Source organism: Lepidochelys olivacea (genome assembly GCF_965140295.1).
Source record: "Lepidochelys olivacea isolate rLepOli2 genome assembly, chromosome: 1".
In the NCBI taxonomy this organism is placed as follows: domain Eukaryota; kingdom Metazoa; phylum Chordata; order Testudines; family Cheloniidae; genus Lepidochelys; species Lepidochelys olivacea.
In genome coordinates this window covers 252,667,937-252,693,793 of record NC_140411.1, presented here as the reverse complement: position 1 = coordinate 252,693,793, position 25,857 = coordinate 252,667,937, and the positions used below count along the sequence as shown (strand labels likewise).

The 25,857-nt window shown below is 44.2% G+C and overlaps 1 protein-coding gene across 1 annotated transcript in view; it reads left to right on the top strand.

The window, feature by feature from the left end:
* LOC311522260 (tyrosine 3-monooxygenase-like) overlaps positions 1–25,549 on the top strand; it is a gene marked incomplete at its 5' end in the record, with an annotated part of 44,947 nt that extends 19,398 nt beyond the window's left edge. The window contains 5 exons of the mRNA XM_084631384.1: positions 1,876–1,945; positions 7,066–7,122; positions 11,994–12,089; positions 20,946–21,079; positions 24,716–25,549. Coding sequence (XP_084487510.1) covers positions 1,876–1,945; positions 7,066–7,122; positions 11,994–12,089; positions 20,946–21,079; positions 24,716–24,878 — 520 coding nt within the window. The 3' untranslated portion in view covers positions 24,879–25,549. The remainder of the gene's footprint in view (positions 1–1,875; positions 1,946–7,065; positions 7,123–11,993; positions 12,090–20,945; positions 21,080–24,715) is intronic.
* Positions 25,550–25,857: the final 308 nt, after the last annotated feature.

The following is a 25,857-nucleotide window of genomic DNA, read 5'->3' as shown; positions in this document are numbered from 1 at the left end:
TCTCACATGGCAGGTGGTGTTTGGGATTCAGCCAGAGCTAGTGGAGGAGGGGATAAGGTATGCCCCCTTCTCTCTGGCCCAGTCTGGTCAGGACACCTCTTAGGATAAGGATGAAAGTGGCCCAAGGTTCCAGGAGCTGGTGGGGGTGGCAGCCATGATGACAAACCTTGTTCCTTCCTTTTCTCTCATCTTATATCAGCCAGTATCGCAGTCCATTAGTTTTTCCCCCAGAGTCTGTCTCTCTGTCTTTTTAAGGAGCCCAAAAGGGAGTGATGGACAGAATGAGCCCACTCCCTCATTATTTGGTCTACAAATTAGGCCTAATTTCCAACACCAATTTTGATACATGAATTTTCAGTCCCAGGCCTTTCTTGTTTACCAGGCGTGATTTTAACATAGTCCTTGAGTTCTGTCAGGATGCTCTTTTTGCTTGGACTAATTCAGTTCTGTTTTTTTCACTTGTGCTAATTTTTATAAACAAGCTTATGCAACAGTCTGAGTTGGACTTTGGTTACCTTTTGCCCATCAACATGTGTTATCTTCAGCTATTGTGACATTTTTAAGACCTTTCAGTCACTTTTTACAGTTGAGCTTGCAATTAGGATAAATTTGTAGACTCAATTACCACAACATGGGCCACAGAATGAAATAATTTGAGAAGCAAGCAGAGGTGGAAGTGATCCACGAGAGAGAGCCTGTTTCTTTTGCAAAGATGTCTGGAGAAGGAAAAGACTGGGGAGCAGCTGGTTTAATCTGTTCATACTTATTATGTTGACCATTTGTTGAATTCTGAGAAGATGCTTGGCTGCATCCACAACACAGGAAATGTGATCCCAGCCATGAGAAGCATACAATGTAAATTAGACACAGCCTCTTGGCTTGATTTTGAACACCCATCAATCCCACTGAAGTTACTGGGAACTGCATTGCTAAGCACCTTTGAAGATGAGTCCTCAAGGACCAAATTCAGAGTTGACATAATTGGGGAGGAAGATTAGGGGGTAAGTTACACATCGGTAAGAGTGGATGAAAGTGAGTATAACTTAAACATTGAGTAAGTGGGACAGCAGGGCCTGCCCTGCCCTGCCTTATCTTACATCCTCTTCTTGGTTGTTTTGCTTGCTATGAGTCCACACTTCTGCCTCTCCAAGTCCCACACCAGTTGCACATCCTCTTCCACACCAGCATTCACACCACTTCTCAGTTGGGCTCATGGTGTACAGTTCGAAATCAAGTTCATACACAGATTATATGTACAAGAGGCACTGGATAAAAGACTGGCCTTTGCTGTAGTTGTGGCCTGGTTTTTGGAGGAGCTGCTGAGCACCCACAGGTATGAATGAAGTCAATGGCAGCTGTGGCCATTTGAATTCTGTTTTCATGATGTGTGTTCAGAGCTTGGCAAGGTTATCAATGAAAGGCTGCATGGAAGAAGTAAATTTTGGGGAGAGATGTCCATGTAAAGAAGGAGGTATCTGAGCAAATTACTGGATCTGGGGAGTTCTAAGTCAAAGCATGGAAGAAGGCTTAAAGACAAGAGTAGGAAGATAACACAGAGCTGGACAGGTAGGAGGCTTGGAAAGAGCACAGACAGCTGGATAGGAGAAAATGAAGGCAGAGACCTAGAGCCAAATACTCAGCTGGTGTCTATCTGACTCCAGTGGTATTCTTATACATGTCCCCAATGGAGCTTCACTGGATTATGCCAGTTGAGAATCTAGCCCGTGTGAAATTTCTGTGCAAAGATTTGGGAGGGAAAGAATAGCAGTGAAACAGCTGATATGCTCCGCTTAGAATTGTACTGCGGGGGAGGGGGTGTGTGGACTTTCACATAAAACAAGCTTTATTACATGAGAAAAGTGATTTGTTTTCCAGGGACTGCTGCCACGAATTGTTGGGCCATGTTCCCATGTTGGCAGACAAAGAATTTGCACAGTTCTCACAGGTAAGGAACCTTGTCTGTAATTCCAGTAGCAATGAATTCAAGGGACTAGATGTGATTTGCTATTTTAATTTTGAGGGTTTGATTCTCCTCCATTTATGCCTGTATAGGTGATGGTGTTACTTGTACTCTCCTGCACTGGGGGGTGCCAGCTACACCCTAGAGGAAATATACCTGAGGACAGGCAGGCAGTGTCACCTAGGGGAGATAAGAACCAAGGCAGAAATAAGAAGAGGGAAGCTTCAGTTTACAGCCATTACTGCAATGAGACCCCCCTAAGAACTGCCTGCCTGAGAATGAATAGGCTCTTCTTTTAGGTACCCATCATACTGCATGGGAACTCACATCTCTGGGTTTCACAGACAGGAGCCATCATAATTTAGGCTGATCCTGTCCCAGCATTTTGATTTCAATCTGACAGGGTACTTCTATTATGTCCTTCACTGTGGCATTCAGTAGAGTTTTATCTTGTTTATAAATGGCCATATTCTGACACCATTACTCATATTGATTAGAGCCTTACTTCATGAGCAGTCTCCTTAAAGTAAATGGTACTTACATGTGGAGTAAGCCGCTACTCCATGTAAGAGTATCAGAATCTGTCCCATAGTGGATTTAGCGCTTCTGAAAAACTGCGTTCTGTGGCTAATTAGGGAACTGCAATCTCTAGGGATTGCCAGTCTGTTCTCTAATTAAACACAGAACAGGTACAGCACAGGAAAAAGCAGCACAAACTTCCCCTACCCTGCATTGTTAACATGCCTCAAACTTGAGCTGGTGGGATGCTCTCAGGGATTAAAAGGTTCCTCATGCACTAGCCCCATCAGTCTTTTTCCTCTACTGACACGGTCAACAAAAGTGCCAGTGTTTCTGTGATGTAGACACTTGTCCAGTAGTTCTGGAAAGAGACCACCGGTTGGTTTCATGACATGGAGCCTAGGGTCAGAGAACAGAGCCAAGGGTCAGAACCGGATTACCTGGAGTGAAGAAAGGCTTGGGCAAGTCTGGAGTCAAGGCAGGACCAGGGCTGGGAACATGCAGGAGCTATCACCGGGTCATGAGTTTTGGTCATTACCATATTCGAACCAGTGGATCATATAATATTCTAATGCCCTGTGACTGCCCTGCACTGTGGGGGTCGGGGGGGGGAGGGGAAACACTCCCTTTTGCTTGATACTAGAAATAAAAAACCATTAAAAGATGTAAAAATGGGGGCCTTTAGTAAGTTCAGAACCACCAGGTTTTGTTGTTGCTCACTAATTTAAGTGAATGACATCAAGTGTTTTTTATGGCTGAATTCCCGTCATGGAAATTCTTCTTGATTTCATCCACTATGTGAAAATTAATGGTAAAAATGCCCTTGTTTTGTTTCTGTTACTATGACACTGTATCCAGGGCTTGAATTGTAAGGAGGCTCCAGAGAATTAAAAATAATGCAATTAGCTTAATGGGGAGCATACAAGGGAGGAGACAGATTCTTGCAGTCAACCACTGCTGCTGAAAAGTTCAGTAGTGCTCTTTTGAAGTGACAATAGGCCCAATCGAGGTCTCACTGAAGTTGATGGGAGTCTTTCCATTGTCTTTAATGGCAGTTTTAACAGGCTCAAATTTCCATTGGGCTGGTAAACCTATAAAGGACCTTGTGTCTCATGCAATTCTGGAGGTGTATTATGCTCCTATTACCAAGGTCTATTCAATTCTATTCACGTTTTTATACCCATGTTCACCACTATAGTATCTGAGAGTCTTCCAGCAAGCCATGTGACTACACATCTGTTATATGTTGTTTTTTCTCTCCTCCTCTCCCCAGAGGGAGATGCATGGGTAGTGGAGTGTCTTTTCTGGATAGCATATGTCTTTTAAAAAAAAATATATATATATATATATACACACCTGTTACTCGATGTTTGTTCGAGAAGACAGGACAAAGAAAGGCACCATGCCCTGGGATCGGAAAGTAGTGAGGTTTGTGATGGTCCTTTGCTCTTGAGGGAGTTGATTCCACAGATTGGGATTGCCCTGGAGAAAGATGTCTCCTGCACAGATGAGCTTGACACTGATTGTCCAGAATTCCACTGCACCAGAGGAGCCTAGTTGTTGCCCGCAGACTTTTAGATGGTCTCTTACATATCCTGGACCCAGGCCACAGAGCACCTTGAAGATAAGGACTGAGACCATAAATTTGATTCAAAATTCTATGGGAACCTAATGTAAAGAGGGTGTCATGTGATAGGGACATAGCCAGTGGTCAAAGCAGGAGTCATGCCCAATGATCAGAGCAAGAGTCAGGTCTAGTAATTAGAACAGATGTCTATTGCCAAGGATCAGAGTCCAGGGCCAGAGCCAAGGGTCGCAGCCAGAGTCAGTAGCCAGAGCCTAGGGTCAGGGATCAGAGCCAAATGTCAGAGCCGGAGTCAGAGGTCAGGAATCGGAGTCAAGGGTCAGAACTGGATTACCTGGAGTGAGGAAAAGCATGGGCAAGGCTGGAGTCAAGGCAGGACCAGGGCTGGGGACAAGCAGGAGCTGTGACAGCCGTGGGCAAGGCAAATGCTTTGAGCGCCATTGAACTGCTGCTGCAGCTGGGCTTAAGAGCCGGCCCGCTGACTCTGCCAACCAGTTGGGCAGTGTAGTCAGTCAGCCTACCACCGGCAAGCCGCGCTCGTTAGGTTGCCCAGAGACTGGCTGTGCTGCAGGCCCTGCCTCCATACTGGCAATGCTGCTGTCCTGATTCCTGACAGAGGGAAGGAGAGGTGTAATGTGCTCATGGTAGCCTGCGTTGCTGAGGAGAGGCGCTGCTGCATTCTAAACTAGTTGGAGCTTCTTAAACATAGAAAGGCTTCATGGCCGGGTATATCGCAGTGCCGTAGTCCAGCTGAGAGGGGACGAAGGCATGAATAACTAAGAGCAGGTCTTCGCTCACTAGAATGGGATGGAGTTTCCTAACCAAGTGGAGCTGATAGAAAGCATTCCTCATGGATGCTGCTATACGAGAGCTCAGTGTCAGTGAGGCATCCAAGAGTAGTCCTAGACTACAACTGAATTGACCAATTATGGCTGTATATCTTCCCACCAACAGGGACTGCACCATAGCTATAAGCTCTTCAACATACTTTCCTCTGCCCACAAACATCACCTTCATCTTGCTCAGGTTCAGCTTCAACCAGCTATTCTCCATCCAAGAGATGAGCTCATCCAAGCCCTGGGATCTCTTGATGGCAGTAGTGTGGTCATATGTTGTCAAGGTTCCTTCCCCACTGTGAACTCTAGGGTACAGATGTGGGGACCTTCATGAAAGACCCCCTAAGCTTATTCTTACCAGCTTAGGTTAAACGCTGCCACCACCAAAGTGTCTATAAAAATAACAGGGGAAGTGCCCACTTGGAAACGTCTCCTCCCTCCCACCCCAAATATCCCCCCAAGCCCTACACCCTCTTTCCGGGGAAGGCTTGATAAAAATCCTCACCAATTTGCATAGATGAACACAGACCCAAACCCTTGGATCTTAAGAACAATGAAAAAAGCATTCAGTTTCTTAAAAGAAGAATTTTAATAGAAGAAAAAGTAAAAAAGAATCACCTCTGTAAAATCAGGATGGTAGATACCTTACAGGGTAATCAGATTCAGAACATAGGGAATCCCTCTATACAAAACCTTAAGTTACAAAAAGACACAAAAACAGGAATATACATTTCATTCAGCACAACTTATTTTATCAGCCATTTAAACAAAACCGAATCTAACGCATATCTAACTAGATTGCTTACTAACTCTTTACAGGAGTTCTGACCTGCATTCCTGCTCTGGTCCCGGGAAAAGCATCACACAGACAGACAGGACCCTTTGTTCCCCCCCACCACCACCTCCAGCTTTGAAAGTATCTTGTCTCCTCATTGGTCATTTGGGTCAGGTGCCAGCGAGGTTATCTTCGCTTCTTAACCCTTTACAGGTGAAAGGGTTTTTCCTCTGGCCAGGAGGGATTTAAAGATGTTTACCCTTCCCTTTATGTTTATGACATATGTGGGGAAGGATAGGTAGAGCTGTGTCTCATTTGCATATTGCTGGAACTTGGGTCCACACCATCTGACCCATTTACCGAGTGGCTGCATGTAAATTTGACATGAAAGAAGCAGCAGAGGAGCTTCCTTGCCCATTGGAGTTCTGACTGTGCGGCATGCCTGGCATGAGGCATGTTACTTCCTTACTCACACAGATTCTTTGTAGTGAGAGCCATTTCTGCCGCTCTCTCTCCTTTAGTCAGAAAACACAGTTGAGTTTGCAGGGTCACGTCATCGATACAGGACAGAAGGAGTGAACTTTTTCAATCTCAGATAAGGTTTGATTCAAGTTTCTGGTTATTTTTCTGGTGCTGAAGATGGTGGTTCTTTCTTTATCCAAACCACTTCACTCATTCTCACCTGTAACCTGCTTCTGAATTCTTTTCTGTACAGTCAGGGTTGAAGATGGAGAGTTCCAGGATGGGCATGGTAGCAGAGGGGGAAAGAGGAACAGTTAGGAAGAGAGGAGAAGGAAAGAATAGGGGAGACAGTAAGGAGGCAGGAAGAGTACCAGAAAACATGAAAGTATGAGGGAATCCAGAAATGTAGATAGGGAGGCAGAGAGGGCAAGGGGGAAGCAATTGAAAAGACAAGGCTAGGTGGGTAGGCTGGCAGATAGGCATCAAGGACAGTGAGGGGAGCTGGCATAGGAGCTAGAAAGGGGTCTGGCAGGTGGGAAAGAGACTATTTGTATGTTGCCAGGCCATGTAATGGGAGAAGCCGGAGGTGTCATCCAGCCATATAAACCTTGGCCTCATAACAAGGGATTTCTTTGTTGTTTGGGGCGAGAGGGCATATGCCTTGGGTCAAAACTAGGCTAAGAACTGGTCAACATGAGGCCAAGAACTACATGTGATTAAACAGTTTTAAGGATCAACAAATCTGGTTCCTTGTGCTGTGTAGATGGGGCCAGAGAGACAACGGTATCCTGGAAACCCCTGTAGGACATGTCGGCTGACAAACAGCAATGACTATTTCATGTTAGAAATGAGATAGTACTCCTCTATCTCTGTCTTTCTCCTGTTGGCTAAACAATAACACAAGTATAACATTGTCTACTTGCTTTAGGCTATTGGACTGGCTTCTCTTGGCTCATCTGATGCTGAGATTGAAAAACTGGCAACAGTAAGTATAGATTATACTTTAACATCAGAGAGAAAATACAAGGGCCCTGATTTTGAGAAAAATGCTGAGCGTTCGCTTTCAGGTGCCTCAAGTTGGGTACCGAAAATGGAGGCATCACAAATGTTGCCTCTGAACTGAATCTCCAGATCAAGAAAGGGCAGAAGCATGTGCTCAAATACGTCCTTCTTCAGGAAAGCAGATAAACACATGCGGAACTTTAAGCAAGTGCTTAATTATTTTCCTGAACCTGAATGTCTTCCTGAATCAGGGTCCTCATTCAGTTTCAGTCACAGAAAAGTCATCAGTCACTTCCAGCTTCACGTCACACCAGCTACGAGGTCAGATTACCTGCATCCTACTATTAAACTAAACCAGCGTTGAAAAAGGGTTTATTTTTGTGTGAGCATAAACCAGCCACTAGCTGTGATGATCCACATAGTCACTACAGTTGCAAACACTAGAACTATCATCAGCAATCTCAGGGTAGCTATTACTCTGTAGACGGCCTGGCTTTGCAGATAGAACCCATACCAGGACTAAAAAAACCTGGGTTCTAGTCTGGCTCTGCCGCTGGGTGACCTCAGGCAAGTCACTTCACCTCCCTGAACTTCAGTTTCCCCTTCTGTGAAAAGGGGATAATGATACTGATGTACTACCTAAAGTTCTTTGCAATCCATGGATGAAAAGTGCGATATAAGAACTGGTGTTTTTATTTCATCACTGTTCATTTCAGACAGTGGAAGTTATCATCATTTACATGACCAGATCCTCAGCTGGAATAAGACAACATCACCACCACTGACGTCAATGGAGCTTTTCAGCAGTTGAGGATCTGCTCCACGAGGTCTTTCTTGTGGCTGCCCCCTAGCCAGCTGCCCCAGTCATTGGAGAATCGAGCTCCAAGGCTAAACCACAATACAAATTCACAGCTGGCCTCACTTTACCAGGCTGCCCAGTCTGAGCAGCTCACAACTGTCCTGCAATCTGAGTAGAGCAGGGCCCACAGAACAGAAAGCGCAACGTGATCGCCTGGCTTCTTGCCATCCAAAAATAGTTACTGGCTCCCAAAGCCAACGGCCCTAAATGTCAGCCTGTGGAAGTTGTGTATGACCACTGTAAGGAAGACTGGACTATCATACACTACATCACTTAGCACTGGGATGGACAATACTTTAAGAACAAAGAGAGCCCACAAAAGGTATCCCCTGCTCTCCTGTGATCAAATCTGTGCACCAGAAGTGCAAGTTCCCGTGGAGAGAACAGGGGTGCTGGAACAATGTGTATAGTGGGGTGGCTGAGAGCCATTGAACCGAACTGTAAACCCTGGATATGATGGAAACCACTACAAGCCAGGGGGTGCTGTCACACCCCCCCAGGACCCCTAGTTCCAGCACCTCTGGGAGAGAATGGGTAGGGGACTGTGTGAGGATCCTATTAACTCGCTCTCCTATTTAATCACAAATAGTTTCCTCCTTCCTTGGTTATGAGAATCACCACTTAGTGAACAGACATTTTAAATTACACTGGCCGGAGATGTTTGCAATTTGAGCCTGCAAACTCTGAGTATATTGATATGATAACATACTGTCACCTCACACTGACCTGTGTAATTTGAGGATAGTGAGGTGGTGTGAAGACCTGGAGCAAGCTGGTATAAATGGGGATAACTCCACTGACTTGAATGGAGTTCTGACCCCTAATGAAACACCCTGGGGGTACATCTTTATTGCAAAACAATACCCACGGCAATGAGTCTCAGAGCCTGGGCCAAATAACTTGGGTTCACAGGGCTCATGCTACAGAGTTAAAAATAGCAGTGTAGATGTCTGGGCTCGGGTTGAAGCTGGGGCTGTGAAACCCAGTGAGGAGGGAGGGTCTCAGAGCCTGGACTCCAGCCCGAGCCCAAACATCTTCACTGCTATTTTTGGCCCAGTCACACAAGCCCCCTGAGCCTGACTCAGCTGACCCAAGCTCTGAGACTTGCTTCTGTGGGTCTATTTTTGCAGTATAGCTGTACCCTGGGTCATTCTCCGGGTGAAAGGCTTTCGGGAACACCTACCATTTCATGCAACCTGGCCTATTCCAAAGGTACATGCTTGCTCATCAGGATGATTTTTGAGTGCCAGGAGTAAATCAGCTGTGTCGGGGTGAATTATCCATCTACGGAGAGCTCTGCCAGAGGCAAAGGAATCCTTCCAATGCCCCCCCACATACAAGCAGCTCCTGCAGCCCCTCCCTGATGAGCCCACATATATCTTTGCAAACCCTGCAGTTCTCAGTCTCTTTGTTGCAGGCCAGGAGGGGGTTGCCAGTAACAGCCCAGGGGTTGTGAGCCTGTCTAATGTTCCCTTTCTCCAGTCACCCATTGGAGAAGATTTGCTCAACCACATGTGCCAGGACGCAGATTGAGGGCAAAGTTCCCCATGAACCTTTTAACACTTCTGTGGCACCTACTGTGAAAGGCAGGAGCCCAGGTATCCCATAAAATGCCATGGCAGGAGTCACACTCCCCCCCGTCCAAACTCCTCAGGAGTCTACGGCACACGTGAGAAAGACTCTTCATGGGTGAGCAAAAACAGGAGGAAAAGAGCTACGTTGTCCCTAGATCCCATCTGCGCCAGTACTTGGGAATTCAGCTCGGGGGGGGGGGGGGGCGGGGGAGGGGAACAAATGAATTATCTTTAGTTTTTTATGGTTGTCCAACGAAGTGATGCAAACTACGGGTCAGATTGCGAACCCCTGGTATGACTCATCCAAGTGGTCCCATTAACGTCAATGGGACAACTCCTGAGATTCCTGGCTCATCAGTGGAAGAATGGGGTCCACAAGCTGGCTCTAAATTACCAAATCACATAGAGACACATTCCGACTCCTCCTGCTGACCATACTCCATGAGACCTTTCCTGAAGTCAGTGAGACCACTTATGGAATCAGACTCATGCTGATGCATGAGTGCTGCTGTCACAATCTAGTTCTTAATGCCTCTCAAGTCTAGTGGCCAGAGCACAGGTCTTGGGAGCCAGGAATATCTGCATTCCCTCCCCCCCCCCTCTTTCTCTCTCTCTCTCTCTGTGATCTTGGTTAACTCATTTAGTTGGCTGCTTCAGTCTCTCCACCTGTAATAGGGGTATTAATACCTATGTCATAGGACCATTGTGAGGACAAGCTAGTTAATGTAATTAAAGTGTGCTGCTAAGTGTTATGAGATTGATTTTACTAAATCTAACGCTGAACCACCATTGATTCCTTCGTCTATTCCGTTCTTAATATTTAGATTGAACATGTGTCCAGTTCTACACAACTGTGTGAGAGCAGGACAGATTGAAAGGTGTCAGCATTCATGCTTCAACTGACTGCCCAGGTGGCATCATAGCATGTATCACACTATGGCTGTGAGTGTCAAGATCCAAGATCCTCACTCACTTAGCATCACAGAAGTGACACATGGGGTACTTTCAGAAAGAATGGGGCACCCCATTCCACCTTCCTGTCCCTCAGGATCCAACCAAAGAGATCCTATACTAAAAAGATGAGGAATTGGAAAAGATCCCCATTAGAAAATAAAAAGGACCTAGATGATTAGAACATCACAAATGGAGTATTATCATTTGAAATGTGGGTAAAGTAGTTAGAAGAGAAAACCCCAAAGGAACAACAATCCTGGGTGTTTGTTTCTTTGTTTGGCTTTTGGGTTGTTTTAATTGTAAACGTCCTTGCTAATAACAAGTCAGAGAACTATGATGCTATACATCAAAGAAACCAAGATATATAGGTAGAATAGTCTCATACTATTCTGTGAGGTATCACCAACTCTTTAAGTGGAGTGTTGTAAACAAATCACTTAGGGTTTGATTGAAACTTAGGGCTTAGCTCTGTGTAAGGGGCAGTGCATAGCTGAATGCCCCAGAAGGAGGCCTGAGATGAATTGTGACACGGAGCCACATTGGGAATATGATTCCTTCCTTCCCTATTGTTTCTCTCTTGTTCTTGGAGCAGGTATAGGTTCTACCCCTCCCTGTCCTTCTGCTGGGGAAAGGTACTGAGTGTATAGGCCCTGCTTCCTCCTTCCCCCAGCTTCCCCATGTCTGAAACTGCAATTTCGGAAGGGTTAACATGGGTGCGGAGGGGGAAAGTGTCCTAATTCCCCTACTCTCCAGAGCAGGTCTGTAGGGCTCTGTCACAATCCAGCACTTAATGTGGAACTACTTCAATTTGCAAGGGCAGCCAAAAGATACTTGTCTTTGTTGTCTGTTGTAATGCGATAAAAGATGGAATTGCCTTCATTTTAAAGTGGATGTTGAAGCTAAGGGATGGATCATTTCAAATTTCTGCTAATAGTGCCATACATAGAATGGAGGGGAGGGGACCTTTCCTATTTCACTTTGCTCAAGTAGTAGATAACTTGTGTTACAATCTCAGGCACGGATCCTACACAGTGGAACATACGGGTGCTTGCTGCACCTCTGTGGAGGCCCCACAGACATCTCTATGTCTCCATTGACTAAAATGTAACTGACAGTTCACAGGGCACAATACAATTTGTAGCATTTTTCAAATCAAATGATAATGGAGCAGGCAAAACTTTTGTTTCCTCCACGTGGTTAGCATTTTTTAAAATTGAGTTTCCTTTTTGGAGGGGCAAATGGCAGTAGATTTGGATAATTTACTTTAAAATTTAAATATATAAATATGTAAGGATATTTTCTTAAAATATACAGACTTAATGCTTAAAGATAACAGAAATTAAGAAAAGCAATAGGGAGAAAACAAACAAAAGAAAGAGAGGGAACAAGTCAAGGAAACAAAAAGGGAGGTGATTATGAGTTTAGTTTATGGTTCTCACAAACTGATTAGTTGTTCTTGGTTATCAGCTCTATTGGTTTACTATTGAGTTTGGTCTCTGCAAACAAAATGGATCCATCAAAGCTTATGGGGCAGGACTCCTTTCATCATACGGGGAGCTTGTGGTAAGTAAAATGTATTTATTATTGAGGGATTCCTATGATCCATTTTCTAACGTTTGTGGGGAAAGTTAATGAATGTTTTCTGACATAAAAATATTCTGAGGATCATTTTAAAAAACACTTGATCATCACATTTAGAACCTTACTCCTTCTACCCTAGAGAAATTCAGATATTCCCTTCTCTCCTACAACAGACATTACAAATATGAATAGAAAAGTTATAGCTTTGTCTGTCTTCCAACTAAATAATCAACATAGCCTTGAAAACTAACCATACTTGTGAACTAATAGACTGTCTCCTCATGGTACCTTCACCAGTACAAGCTTGTCTCTCTCAGCATATGCACAATGTACCCAGCTCTTTGATGGCATCAGCAGTAACCAGGTAGAGAGCCGGTAGCCTGCTGTCAAAATAAGTCAGTGAGGACTTGTCAAGGATATGCAACAGTCTGAAGTTGACCGCAGCTGCATCACAGGTCATTAGAAAAACACTATTTAAAAAGATTAGCCGCACAGTTGCCCTGTCCTGTTCAAAACTGGTTCAGGGATGCAACCCCCACCCCCACAATCCCCTTTTGGGTTGGGACCCCCATGGTTACAACATCATGAAATTTTGGGTTTAGACATCTGAAAACATGAAATTTACCAATTTTCAAATCCTATGGCCATGAAATTGACCATAATGGACCCTGAATTTGGTAGAGATGACCACAGATGCCTTGGCAGATCAAAACCTGGCAGACAGAAGCACGGTTGTCTGACATTAAGCTAGTGTAGCTGCTTGTTGTTCACTAGAGGGTGTTATCCGGGGTTCTTTCAACCCGAAGCTCTTGGTAACTTTTACTCTGTACGAGGTGGTGTCAGGAAATAAATCAGGGGAGACACGGCCGTCCGACCAATAGATGGCTGGCACAAATAGGACAACACAAGAGTGCTTTCAATTAAAGCTAAACTTTAGTCTCAAGCACTTACACACATCCGCAACAGGTTAGTAAAACACCCCCAACCCTTGATAATTACCAAAGCTGAGTGGCTCTCGAGTGACACAGTGGCAGGCTTCCGGTGGCCAAATCTTCCATCTGCCGGTGGGGACTGCAAGATGTATCCAGAGGGAGAGGCCAAAAAGAGTCCAACTACCTCAAACTTTTCCCCCTTATTTATACATTAGTAATAGAATGACATGTCCCTTAAAGAAAACTTGTTAAATAAGCAGTTTCAATGGTCAAGCAAGAGGTTCCTTCTGATTATTGATTAACCACGTGTGGGTTTTTCCAGAGTTTGGAGCCTTGAGGCCCCAGTAGGCATTCCTGGGGAACATCCTGCTCTTTGAAAATGCATGTATCAGCAACTTCAACATAAATCTTATCAGGAAGGATACGGAGTCAAGTTGCCCTTTCTGTGGCACCCAAAACCCCCTCCCCTCCTGCCTTGGTCAAGCTGCATGGCCACTTTACAGTCTGCTGACTTGGCTACTTTTAGCAACAAGCCATAGTGGTTTCAGGCACTTTACTGGTTTGCCAAAATCTCCCCATACAGAGGGCAGTGAGTCTTCTGGGATTGGTGTGCTCCTAACTCCTGCAAACCAAACTGCAGGGTTCAGTTTCCAAACTGAATGGTGCACAGTTTGCAGAGCTTTCCTTTATGGTATGCAGGGAAAGCTTCCCTCGTTAACTCCCGTATAGAAGTATGTGTGTCTTTGTTACAATGTGGTATTGCGATCTTGTGCATGACCATTTTTAAAACCTGTATTATAGAGGTACAGCACCTATATATATATATATAATACTGGACTTTCTCACGTTGAACCAAAAAATCAGCGTCCATCTCCACAAATTATGCTCAATTACCATACAGTTGGTTTAGACTTATACCTGTTCTAGGATAAAGTCTGCAGGCTACTGATATTTTCTTAAACATCCCTCTGTCTTCACCATATGCACTGTCAACAAATATAAGGTTATAGCGGATTTTATTTATCTTTTAAAACCTGTCAGATCCATTATCCAAACTGAATATGAGGCAAGGATCAACATTTGTTTTATCCCCTTATCTATCTAGGTGACCAGACAGCAAAATCAGGGCAGGGGGTGGGAGGTAATAGGCTTCTATATAAGAAAAAGCCTCAAATATCAGGACTGTCCCTATAAAATCGGAACATCTGGTCACCCTAGATCTGTCTGAATACTTTATAGCTTTAAATCTAATTTATTTCAGCATTAAGCAGGGTAATAAAGGATACTGGTGCTCATGTCTCCAAATATATATGTTTTGAGGCACCTAGGTTAAAGTTCAGAAGCTCAGTAAAGGTTAACTAGTTGTTTTTCAGCATGGCCTCTAGAGATTTTGACAGAGCTTTAAATCTCCTTTAAGTGATTAATCACAATAGAGGAATCCAGTCAAGTCCTAAGGCTAGGTCTGTGGTGAGAGAAACTGAGTGAGTGTACGACCTTGGTTGTAAAGGCTAAAGTTACATCTGCCGTTTAACTGAATGTAGAAGGCAAGTGCTTTGTATTGCTCTTGGGGCTGCCTAATTTTCTCATTAAGAACTGTAGAATCAGTCGGAGACGTTTTAACTCTTCCCTGCTAACTGCTGCTACTTCATTTTAAAATCAACCACTCTATTCCATATTATCAAGGTTCCCATACTGTGCTCATCACAGCAGTCTGAATGCCTTCCAATACCTCATTAAGTAACTCGACAAACATCCCCATGTGTTCTCTCATTCTCTATCCCCGGGGGATATTTTTTAAAATATACACATTGCTGTGTACTTATGTTACAGAAGGCAAGGTCAAAGGGATGCACTTTGCTCTTGGGGTAAAAGGTGGTGAGGTTTGTGATGGCCCTTAATACCTGGCATGGAGGGATTCATTCCACAGTCTCAGACCAGCCCCGGCGACAGTTCTAGCTCCAGCAATTTTTACCCTTATTGCAGGGGTGAAAGTAACTTAAAGGACTTACCAGCACGCCGGACTCCTGAGCTGGGGGCAGGGCCTCAACTGGAAGGCACTGGGCCTTTAGAGCCCCGGGCCCTTTAAATCAAGATTTAAAGGGCCCTGGGCTCCGGCTGCGGTAGTGGCGGCTGGGAGCCCCGAGCCCTTTAAATCACTGCCGGGGCTATCAGCTGAAGAGGTGGCTGGGAGCCCCGGGGCTCGGGGACCATTTAAAGGGGGCCTGGGGCTCCGGCCACCACTTCCGTAGCGGAGCCCTGCGCCCTTTAAATCACCACCAGAACCCCACTGCTGGAGCCTTGGGGTAGCGGTGGCGGGGCTCCAGCGGTGATTTAAAGGGCCAGGAGCTCCCAGCCACTGCTACCGCAACGGCGCCCCGGGCCCATTAAATCGCCACTGGAGCCCCAAGGGTCCTGGCCACCTCTGCTACCCGGGGGCAACGGGGCTCTGGCAGCAATTTAAAGGGCCAGGGGCTCCAGCTGCTGCTGGGAGCCCCAGGCCCTTTAAATTGCCACCTGGCGAAGCTGGTCCAGGATGGTGCACCGGCTCTCGCTGGTACGCCACACCGGAGCGTACCGGCTTAATTTCACCTCTGCCTTATTGTAGAGAGTTCCGTTGTGTCAAAGAAGTGGAGTTATTGACCCTGATTTATATCTCAGAGTACTAGGTGGCCTTTTAGGTATCCTGGGCCCAGGTTACAGAGCACCATAAAGGTACAGACTGAGACCTTGTACCTGAATTGAAATTCTATTGGAAACTAGTGTGGAGAGCAGAAGCTAGATGTGATGTGCTCACAGTAGCCTATGTTGCAGGAGGAGAGGTGCTGTGCCATACTGAACTAGTTAGGTCTTCCTAGGTGCTGAAGGCTTCATGTCCAGATACATCACAGTGCTGTAGTTTACATGAGGTGTGAATAAATGAGTCCAGGTCACTGTCCACCAGGATGGGACAGAGTCTCTCAGCCATCAGAGCTGATAGAAAGCATTATTCCTGGATACTGCTATATGAAAGCTTGGTGTCAGTGAAGAATCCAAGAGTCCTCCTAAACTATGGATTGAATTATTCAGTTATCAATGGATCTAATGGAGACTTCACTGTAGCAGTACACTCTTCCGAATGTTTTCTTCTGCCCACCAGCATCACCTCAACTTTGCTCAGGTTCAGCTTCAGCCAATTGTTCTTATTCCATGAGCTGATCTCATCCAAGCACTGGGCCATCTTGATGGTAGTGGTATGATCCTATGTGGTGAAGGATAGCTAGAGTTCTGTGTCATCTGCATGTTGTTGTATGTGAGTCCATGCTATCTGACTAGCTGACCTAGTGGCTGCATGTAGGTGTTGAACGGGACCAGAGAACCATGTCTGACTCTAAGCGTAGCAGTTGTGGTGAGTCTGCTAACCAAACTTGCCTTCCCCGAACTGTATGGATAATCACAAATCAGCTTTCAGTACTGTACTGTAAGTTCACTATACCATAACTGCCAGCCATTCAGCATTGTGTAAAACTAGTAGCTGACAGCCCATGCTGTGAGACAGCTGTAATTCATCAAGTCATGTGTGTAATATTGTGGTGATATTCTAAACAAAAAGAGCTTTCTGTCATGTTTGTAGCTGTTCTCATTGCTTCACATTGACTCTACAGATCATCTAGACTTCTGAGTGATGTTTGGGGTTATTGTATGTGCTGGTTGTGGTGTTATTTGCATGGTTGTGTTGATTTGGGCTAGGTTGTGTTGTGCTGGGAGAGATGTGATAATCTGCTTGGGTGACTAATGAAGGGTATGTACTGCCATGAGGATCTATGTGTGTTCAGGGTTATTGTGTATGTTGGTTGTGTAGGTGTCTGTGTTGATTTGTGGCAGGTTGTGCTGAGAGATTTGAGTTGATTTATGTGGTTGGTAGCTGGGTGCATGGGTGTGGCAACTGAACCAAGTAATCCACCATCTGTGTAGTCTCTCTCATACAACCAATGAAAATGTTGCATGCAAATTAGCAGTAGAGTATTGGTGCTGATTGGTTGAGTTACCTCTGATATCACAATGACCTAGGGCTCATCTCATTGCATAGATAAATGCCTTACTGTAACTGTATAACATGGGTGTAATTCATAAAGTTAAAATGGCTTAAAACTTAAAAATTGGATGGTAACAGACTGTGAAACTCAGTGACGACTCAACCTGGTGATATTCTGAACAAAAAGAGCTCTCAGCCGTGCTCGTAGCTGCTTCTGTTGCTTCACACAGACTCAGACTTTTTAGGCTTCAGAATGACGTTTATGGAATCTTATTATATAGGTGCTCCTCGTCCTTGTGTTCAAAAATTCATAGATTCCAAGGCCAAAATGGACCATTTTGATCATATAGTGAGTCTCACCTCCTGTATAACACGGGCCATAGAACTAATAATTCCAAGAGCATATCTTTTAGAAAAACATCCAGTTTTGATTTGAGTATCCACCAAGACCCTCGGTAAATTGTTCCAACGGTTAATTACTCTCACTTTTAAAAGTTTATGCCCTATTTTAAGTCTGAATTTGTCTAGCTTCAACTTCCTGATATTGGATCATGTTATACCTTTCTCTTCTAAATTGAAGAGCCCATTATTAAATATTTGTTCCCCATATAGGTACTCACAGACTAATCAAATCACCCCTTAACCTTCTCTTCATTAAGCTAAGTAGAATGAGCTCCATGACTCTTATCACTATTTTCTAATCCTTTAATCATTCTTGTGGCTCTTCTCTGAACTTCTCCATTTTATCAACATCCTTCCTGAATTGTGGATACCAGAACTGGACACTGTATTCCAGCAGTGGTTAGACCAGTGCCAAATACAGAGGCAAAATAACCTCTTCTCCAACTCAATATTCCTTTATTTATGCATCCAAGAATTGCATTACTCCTTTTGGCCACAGAATCGCACTGGGAGCTCATGTTCTGCTGATTATGCACCACAACTCCCAAATCTTTTTCAGAGTCACTGCTTTCCAGGATAGAATCTCCTATCGTGTAAGTATGCCCTACATTCTGTGTTCCTAGATATATACAGTTACATTTAGCCATATTAAAATGCATATCGTTTGCCTGTGTCCAGCTTACCAAGCAATCTTGATCACTCTGTAGCAGGGACATGTCTTCTTTCTTATTTATCACTTCCTCGATTTTTGTGTCATCTGCAAACTTGATCAGTGATTTTATGTTTTCTTCCATATCCTTAATAAAAATGTTACATAGCGAAGGACCAAGAACCAGTCCCTGCTGGACCCCACTATAAACATTTCTATTCAAAGATGATTCCCCACTTACAATTACAGACCGACAGACCTACAGTTGAGACCTATCAGCTAGCCAGCTTTTTTGTGTGCATTGTTAATATTATATCTTTCTAATTTTTAATCAAAATATTGTGCAGTACCAAGGCAAATGCTTTACAGAAGTCTAAGTCTATTACATCAACACTATTCCCTTTATCAACAAAGCTTGCAATCTCACCAGAAAAAAGATAAAAAATAAACATCCAGGCTGGGCTCTGTCCCTACATACAGTAAACTGTAAAGGCCCAGACACTGGTTCGGCAGAATTCAATACTGTACACGCTTCATTTGTAGCACAGTGAGTCCTTACCTTCTATGAGTTATATCAGCCCACCTGGGTTAAGCAGAACTTCCCACTAAAATCAGTGGGGAGTTCTGTGTAAACACTGATGGCACAGTGTGTTCCCACTGTTTTTGAATTTCTAAAACCTGTCCTCATTGTTTCACAAAGCTAGCAATATCTATATGCAGCCTTTTGATTGCCCATTACTAACACACGTATCTCAGGCCATGTCTACATTACAAGTGCTACAGTAACACAGTTATGGTGCCATAACTATGCTGCTGTAGCGCAGATGCTTCTTATCGCACTGGAAGGGTATTTTCCGTCACTGTAGGAACTTCACCTCCCCAAGCAACAGTACCTCAGTCGATGGAGGTATTCATCTGTCTACCTAGCTGCATCTACATGGGGGTTAAGTCTGCATAACTACCCCTGAGTTCCATAGCTATGTCTGCATTTTATTTTTATTTCTTTTGGCCACACAATTAGGCAAGTTCTGTACCATTCCCCACAGCAAGCTACATTACTGAACAAGTTAGGGTGAACCTCAAAATATTCAGAGTTCTGGTTTGGTTCAGATAAGATTCTAAAAATTTACTTAATGAACTTGTTTGACTTTCTCAAGTCAGCACATTGGGCTGGAAATCTCACACAGTATCACTACCTCTTGAAATTTTATCACTAGTGTCATGATATTTGGTGGTGTTCTTCAAGCCACAGCATATGAATTAATGAGACTCTCAGCTGCTTTTTTTTTAAATGAAAGTTTCTAGATGCTTCTAGTCATAGTCAGAAACAGAGCACACAGAGCCTTTCTCATGGGATTTGGGTACTTCCTATAGCAATACTGGCTGAAATCAGCAGTGTAAAACACACCTCCAAACATTTCTGAACCTTTATAAAATGGCTATGTAAGTGGGTAGGCATGTGTGGCTGTCCCTCACTGTCAATCTCAGAGGGTGGCTACACCTCTTTGCTGTCACGCACCTGGAACGACAGTCATACAAAGGAGAATTTAGCTGCCTCTAGATCTCAAACCCTCACGCAGGGCAGAGCTGTGAATAGTCTATGAGCCCAGGCCCTCAAGCAGGGTGGGGCACCACACAGTCTAGGGCTCAGGAGGGGGGTGAGCCCCACACAGTCTAGCATCCTAGCTCAGTGGACGGTAGAGCAACACAGGCCTCCTGGCCTATGATGGGAAGGCTGCCACCCCAGGGGTGAGATGGTGGGAGTACGGCCCACCTGACTCCACCACGTCCCAGCCCAGGGCCCTAACAGTGGCAGGATGATCCAGCCACAACATGCTGACCTAGAGTCAGCCAGCAACATAGCCAGATAGTAGTCGACTGCTCCTGGGCTACTACCTGAACCCTGGGGTCATCCTCCGTCTCCCCAGGGTACACTGCCAGTGGCAAGCCCAGCAGCTTCTCAGTATCAGCTGGGGGTAGCTCGGGAGAGTCCTCAAAGCAAAAGAAGTCTTCTGCGGTCTCCTGCATTAGCAGTGGGGAGAACATGTTAATCTCCCTTTGTGGCTGCAACCCAACTGAGCTACAGGGTCCACCTTTTATACTTCCTGTTCCTCTCCCACCCGTCTGCTTCTGGTGTGGTGAGTGTGGCTTTCCTGGTTCTGCCCACTAGGGGGCATCTGGCTGTCCCTTGCTGTCAATCTCCAAGGATGGCCACACCTCTTTGCTACAGGTTGGTTGTGCAACAGGCTAAGTGGAACTGGAGAAAGAGGACAAGATGTCAGGAAGACCATACACTGGTGTGAGACTAGAGGCTCAGGAATGCAGGCATGAGGATTGTTCCTCCGCGTGGCTTGAAGACAAACAAGTCATGCCTCAGAATGTAAAGATGGCCTCTCAATATGTTTAATAGAGCTTTGTTTCTTTCATCTCCATGAGCTTGTTGCATAATTTATTGCTAATTAAATAAGTTGATGGGACTTTTAAAATAAAACTAAAGAGGATTGTGGGGTGAAGGGACAGCTGTGTTACTGAAACCAGGAGCTTTATAACCTTTCAGAATAAATGTTTAATTAGCATCACACCCTGAATTTGATTCTAGAAAAGGGCTATGATATGCCCACCCTGGATTGTTGCAATGGATGAAACATCTTCTTTTCCATGTGTGTTGTGTTAGTGAAAAGTTATGAAAATAAACTTTAAACTGTAAATGTAGACTCCTAATCGTAATTTATCTTGCCCTGTCCCAAATGCACCTTAGAATCTTAATCAGTACAATGGATCTTTATTTTGTTAAGTCTTTATGCACAAATTCTAACCTTTTGTGTTGTTATTTGTTTTTAAAGTATGCGTTATCAAATAAGCCTGAGCACAAACCGTTTGATCCCGAACTGACTGCAGTTCATCCATATCAGGATCAGACCTTCCAACCTGTCTATTTTGTAGCAGAAAATTTTGAAGATGCCAAGGCCAAACTCCAGTGAGTATGTCACCAATGCCCATTCTTTTCATTGAGCCAAATACCTTGGGCCAAATGCTAATCTCCAAGTCACAGGAGGCACTACTATACCCCTGCCCAATCTGGCAGCTGAGATAAGGTTAGAAGCTGGGCTCCCTTCACAGTGTCAAGATAGATCCAGCCTCATTCCATAAAACATGATGGCTGACTCAGAACACACACAATCTGCACATTTGTTTAATAAATAAAAGTAAATACTGCTTTTGAAAAGCAATAGTTGCAAATAAGACGCCATCTACATACCTATCCAGCCCCCAAACCCAACATCCAAAAGATGCCTTACTCACGTTTGTCCTCGCAACATCTCTCTGAGGTAGGTTCTGTTTCTGAAAGGTAGAGAGATTAAATGACTTTCCCAAAGTCACACAGAAAGTTTGTGGCAATCAGGAATTAAAGTTAGATCTCTTGTAGCCCCGTCAAGGGGCTTTACCATAAGGCCATCCTTCTATCCCAAATATGTAAGCACAAGGGAACAGAATTAAAATTCACAGTCAACATAGGTTCTGGCATAACATCAGAGTGCAACCTAGGTAACAGGCTTCAGAGTAGCAGCCGTGTTAGTCTGTATTCGCAAAAAGAAAAGGAGTACTTGTGGCACCTTAGAGACTAACCAATTTATTTGAGCATGAACTTTCGTGCGCTACAGCTCACTTCATCGGATGCATTCAGTGGAAAGTACAGTGGGGAGATTTATATACACAGAGAACATGAAACAATGGGTGTTACCATACACACTGTAACAAGAGAGTGATCACTTAAGGTGAGCTATTACCAGCAGGAGAGCGGGGGCTGGGGGAGGAAGAAAACCTTTTGTAGTGATAATCAAGGTGGGCCATTGCCAGCAAAAAGAAAAGGAGTACTTGTGGCACCTTAGAGACTAACCAATTTATTTGAGCATAAGCTTTCGTGAGTGAGCTGTAGCTCACGAAAGCTTATGCTAAAATAAATTGGTTAGTCTCTAAGGTGCCACAAGTACTCCTTTTCTTTTTGCGAATACAGACTAACACGGCTGCTACTCTGAAACATTGCCAGCAGTTAACAGGAACGTCTGAGGAGCGGGGGGGGGGGAATAAACATGGGGAAATAGTTTTATTTTGTGTAATGACACATCCAATCCCAGTCTCTATTCAAGCCTAAGTTAATTATATCCAGTTTGCAAATTAATTCCAATTCAGCAGTCTCTCATTGGAGTCTGTTTTTGAAGTCTTTTTGTTGTAATATTACGACCTTTAGGTCTGTAATCGAGTGATCAGAGAGATTGAAGTGTTCTCCGACTGGTTTTTGAATGTTATAATTCTTGACATCTGATTTGTGTCCATTTATTCTTTTACGTAGAGACTGTCCAGTTTCACCAATGTATATGGCAGAGGGGCATTGCTGGCACATGATGGCATATATCACATTGGTGGATGTGCAGGTGAACGAGCCTCTGATAGTGTGGCTGATGTGATTAGGCCCTATGATGGTGTCCCCTGAATAGATATGTGGAGACAGTTGGCAACGGGCTTTGTTGCAAGGATAGGTTCCTGGGTTAGTGGCTCTGTTGTGTGGTGTGTGGTTGCTGGTAAGTATTTGCTTCAGGTTGGGGGGCTGTCTGTAGGCAAGGACTGGTCTGTCTCCCAAGATCTGTGAGAGTGATGGGTCGTCGTTCAGGATAGGTTGTAGATCCTTGATGATGCGTTGGAGAGGTTTTAGTTGGGGGCTGAAGGTGATGGCTAGTGGCCTTCTGTTATTATCTTTGTTGGGCCTGTCCTGTAGTAGGTGACTTTTGGGTACTCTTCTGGCTCTGTCAATTTGTTTCGTCACTTCAGCAGGTGGGTACTGTAGTTGTAAGAATGCTTGATAGAGATCTTGTAGGTGTTTGTCTCTGTCTGAGGGGTTGGAGCAAATGCAGCTGTAACATAGAGCTTGGCTGTAGATGATGGATCATGTGGTGTGGTCAGGGTGAAAGCTGGAGGCATGTAGGTAGGAATAGCAGTCAGTAGGTTTCCGGTATAGGGTGGTGTTTATGTGCTTATTAGCTTATTAGCACTGTCGTGTCCAGGAAGTGGATCTCTTGTGTGGACTGGTCCAGGCTGAGGTTGATGGTGGGATGGAAATTGTTGAAAGCATGGTGGAATTCCTCAAGGGCTTCTTTTCCATGGGTCCAGATGATGAAGATGTCATCAATATAGCACAAGTAGAGTAGGGGCATTAGGGGAGGAGAGCTGAGGAAGTGTTGTTCTAAGTCAGCCATAAAAATGTTGGCATACTGTGGGGCCATGCGGGTACCCATAGCAGTGCTGCTGATTTGAAGGTATACATTGTCCCCAAATGTGAAATAGTTATGCGTGAGGACACAGTCACAAAGTTCAGCCACCAGGTTAGCCGTGATATTATCGGGGATAGTGTTCTTGACGGCTTGTAGTCCATCTTTGTGTGGAATGTTGGTGTAGAGGGCTTCTACATCCATAGTGGCCAGGATGATGTTTTCAAGAAGATCACCAATGGATTGTAGTTTCCTCAGGAAGTCAGTGGTATCTCGAAGATAGCTGGGAGTGCTGGTAGCTCTTTTAAAACAAGAAGAAAAGGAGGACTTGTGGCACCTTAGAGACTAACAAATTTATTTGAGCATAAGCTTTCGTGAGCTACAGCTCACTTCATCAGAGTGTGTGCGGGGGAGATAATTTCCTAGATATTTTAAAAAAGGTAATAAAAAAATCCTATTGTGTAACAATGCCCTCCCCTGCTCCCAGCAGTGTTTGAACACTGAACCATCAGCACATAAGTGGCAGTAGGAGAAGGCAGCTATTGGTTGTAGTGGTGGGGAAGAGGCTGCTGGGGCCATGTGCTGGGTCAGGGTGGGGAATTTATAAAGGTGAGCCCAATCCAAATCTCTTTTCCCCCACCTCCTGGAGAGGCTGCCTTTTCCCTGGGCTCCCAGTGTACAGTCTGCTATTGCGGAGTAGCAGCAATGTAGGCCTCACCTTAGGTTACAGTGTTCAGTTATTTTCGCACTCTGCCAAAATGTTGCTGACAGCTCACCCGACTGAAGAAAAATGGTGATTTTTCAAAAGTGTAAATCTCAGTTAAACCTGAAGAGAATGTCATGGAACAATGAAAAGGCAATTTTCCGGCTTCAGGGCTTTATCCATGCCAAATTTCAAAAGCCGACTGCAATGGAGGTTTTGCAGCTTCTCAATAAAAAGAAAAGCTTCACAAGAATCCTTCATGGTGGAAAGTGTTAGGTAACCTAAATGTAGGGATTGCTTCCAGCTCCCCGTACAATTATATAAATTCCAAATGGAAACATTGACATAAATGACTGCTACTGATAGTCCCTTCATTCAAAGATAAGGGAAGAGGGCCCATAACGTGTGTCTCTGTGAGTGTTTTACTTCTGTGTCAAAATGGTTACCTCTTGTTCTAAATAGAAATAAATGAAAATTGAAAGGGTGTGCTACACTTCTGCCTTGCTCCAGCTCATTGATGGTGTAAAACAGGAGTAACATAGTGGTAAATAAGGCCTTATAGGTTTTATATTTAGAATTTTGTCTGCAGATTCAAATGTCATTTACCTATCTCTTATATTTTCCCCCACCCCCACCCCCTCAATAGAAAATATGCTCTGAAGATCAAGAAGCCTTTTTATCTTCACTATGATCCATTCACCTGCAGCATAGAGGTTCTGAATACACCTCAGAAAGTCAAGAACACGCTCAGTCAAATGAAAGAGGAGCTGAAAAACCTCTGCTTTGCCCTTGAACAAAACCCCTCTTAAAAACCTGTCTTAGCTGGTGCTGAAATGTGTACAAATAACTCTAGAACTTACTGATTTCTAGTGGTGAAACTGTGTGTCTGAAAAGCCTAACTCATGAGTAGCTGAGTCAGTCTAATCACCTCAGTGGGTCAAGCTACACAATCTTAGCCACATTCATGACTTGTTATAGTATGTTTCAGTGACAAACAACAAAATCTTCTACTTTTGATAGGCAATGTAAGCTAGCATTGAGTGGAGTATATTTATCTACTGTTGTACCCTTTATTGCATTATACTGATATATAGAAACCCATGCCACTTTTCTAGGACTATCTCATTGAATGACACCACCTTTCAGACACGCGACTTTTGTTTGTCCATTAAATGACCCCAAACTATCTGGGCTGATAACTGCTTGAAAACATCATCTATACATTTTTGGAGCTCAGTTCTGCAAACAGTTACTAAGACGTCTAATACGTGTTACCATGCATAGTCCCCTCAATATGCCCGGTAGAAAATGTTTGTAGGATCAGGCCTTGAACTTGCACATGGTATTTATTTGAGACTGCCACTTCATTTAACAGCCTTCATATACTGGTAGATAATTTAGTGCCAGTCACTGGGGCCCAAAGTTTGATATGGATTTACTTTCCTGTATTTCTCTCTCACACACACAATTTTTCTTTAGAGCCATTTTTTTCATTGCATCTTGTAGTAATATATCTGTCTGCTTCTTGCCAATTGGGGCAAAGGCAAAAATGTTTGATGACTAATAATAAATCATTTTGGAATAAATCAAGTTTTTTTTAAAAACCAAATATTATGTTCATCAAGCTGCTTATTTTGCTTTGTAGGCTGAACCATGTGCTCAAGAAAAAATAGGTGGAGAATAATGCCAGAGAGGAAGAGCTATCAAAATATTTTCTATAGATGGACTCTGCAGGCCATAGGGTCTCGTTCGTGAATTCCCTCTGAGAGACTGAATTTGGATTTTAGT